This window comes from Vespa mandarinia, chromosome 8 (assembly GCF_050613455.1).
Source record: "Vespa mandarinia isolate Hongniang chromosome 8, ASM5061345v1, whole genome shotgun sequence".
Lineage (NCBI taxonomy): Eukaryota > Metazoa > Arthropoda > Insecta > Hymenoptera > Vespidae > Vespa > Vespa mandarinia.
In genome coordinates this window covers 7297501-7300000 of record NC_140817.1, presented here as the reverse complement: position 1 = coordinate 7300000, position 2500 = coordinate 7297501, and the positions used below count along the sequence as shown (strand labels likewise).

Sequence of the window (2500 nt, the reverse complement as noted above, 5' to 3'; positions counted from 1 at the left end):
TCGAATAATCTAAAAATAGAAATATACAAAGTAGTACATATGTACATACATACATATATCTTCGTTAAGCATTCCTTTCATTTTGACAATTCATTGGATTAATTTATTATTTTATTATTAAATTTTTCCTTTTTTTAGTAGGTATATATATATATATATATATATATATATATATATACCTACTAAAATGAAGCTCGTTAAAATGAAAATACAGGCAACCTTTGTATAACACGGGTATTTCGTTCCATTGAAATCCTGCGTTACATAAATTGTTATATGAGAGACTCAAATTTAATAGAAAAAACGGGGTGGGATTCAAATTCTTTTTAAAAATTATTTTAAGTTTTTCTTTTTTAAATTATATAAACAATATTACCATGATAAAAAGGAATATATTTTTATCTAATTCAAGTAGTTTATATAAGTTAACATACAAAGCATATATATATATATATATTTATAGTATATATATGTGTGTGTATTGCAAATAACACGTAAATGTTTTGGGGAAAAAAGAAAATTTCGCTGCATGGACTATGGTAAGTTTAGCAACGTAATACGAAAGATTAAAAACTAACACACGTATTTTATATTTAAAAATATATATTTTTATCGAAACCGCGTTCTTTAAATACCGTTTTATACAAGGGTTGCTTGTAATTTTTGTTGAATATTAAATTATCCGAGTATTCAGAATGGATACATAGAATTTCACTTAATCGAAGATTAGAAGGAAATTAATTCTGCATTATTGACAGATTCGATCGCTGGTCAAGCTAACCCCAAGGAATGTGACTGATTGATTAGATCGATTAGATCTAATCGTCCTTCCCTCCTATTCACGTAAGTACTTTCCTCTTTCCCCAATATAACGAGCCATGTACAAATTAACAATCAATAAGTGAGACGATTTGCAGTCCTACAACGTAACATTTTTACGACAGAAATGATTAACGATCAATATTTCTTGTTAAATTATAATACATTGTCTTCTTATAAAACGTTCGACATAGTGAATAGTTTAATAGACGATTATTTCTGAAATTAATTAATTTCAGAAATAAAATTAATTTAATGAAAACAATATAATCGAGAATTTATATATTCTACATGAAGATATATAACGATTCGTACTTAACCGATAATTACAATTTCGATTATCTACGAAGTAAGAAACTTTTTATGCAACCCGATATATAAATCGGTACATTTGTGTAGTCTACGTACAGGGGCTCGCAAATATTTTTTTTTCGATGAACTAATATAATCGCAATATGTAATGATCTTAATGAAAAGAAAAGAAAGAAAAATTGAAAGATATTCTTCCTTTTTTTTTTTTATTTCCTTTTATTAACGAGAAAAGAAAAGAAAAAGAGAACAAAAAAGAAACCACCATAGTAGTTATTAACGATAACGTCGATGCATCGCACATATCTGCATACATCGTTTATTGATTTCCGAAGCTGTTGCTGGAGCAAATGCATATATACTCTCACGCTTATAGCTTATGCGACATACCCATAGATATGTAGCTCGATCGAATTTAATTAAGTTACATTAAAGCTATCTATCAAATTGCCACGTCTTTGTGTGCATGACATTTGACAATGAGACGAGATATTTTTGAAATTCGAGAATAATAAATTTGAATCAATTTTTTTTTACAACGTTTAAAAATAATATGAATATTAAAAAAAAAAATCTCATTCTAAGAGAAAATTTCCAAGATCTATAGCAAGTCGAAAAAATGTCGATACGAACTTGACAAATTACTAGCCTGCAGTCTGCAATTTATTCCATAATAGTCTGCATTAATTATATTAGCGTGTACCATGAAAGCAATGACGATACGATCGTTGGGTGCTACGGCTCGAAGGACTTCTTCCGATTGGAATCTAGCTAATAACCGTGTTATTTCTGTTTCCAATGAATTACCTCAAAATATGGAAAATAATTGAACGATGAAAATTCATTACGTTGTCAGACAAAATACGAGAATAAAATAATTCGACGTAACGTAACTATGTTTAATAATATCTATTTCTATAGACATATTATGATGACTAACATTATGGACTTTGTGATCAATAAAAAGTAAAGCAGTAAGTTTTCATTTATAACGTTCTCGAAAAGTAACATATTTTCATTTATGACAACGAAAAATAGAATGTTGTACTTTTTGATTACGATAATTAGCACGTTTCTGTAATACGTCAAGAAAATAGGCACGTTTCGATTTTATTCGTGAATTGTGGCACGTTTCACTTCTGAATATATTTCAATCTTCATAACTGAACGTAACGAAAATCGAACGTAATAATATAGACAAATGAAACGTGCCACCTACTTATCGCAACAATCTTCGAAATATTCTATTATTGTTCTTACGAGGAAAATTATGAATCATGCTTGTTATCATTATGATTTAATGTCGAACAGGTTACTTCTCGATAACGATATTGAAATATCGTGGTACCTTTCACGCGATAGATTGAATTGC

The 2500-nt window shown here is 28.4% G+C and overlaps 1 protein-coding gene across 1 annotated transcript in view; it reads right to left on the bottom strand.

Moving 5' to 3' along the window:
• Nucleotides 1-2500, bottom strand: part of LOC118448423 (neuroglobin) — an 11742-nt gene that overhangs the window by 1560 nt on the left and 7682 nt on the right. The window contains exon 2 of the mRNA XM_035881663.2: nt 1-9. This exon is cut by the window's left edge and continues 223 nt beyond it. Within this exon, the coding sequence (XP_035737556.1) occupies nt 1-9 (9 nt within the window). The remainder of the gene's footprint in view (nt 10-2500) is intronic.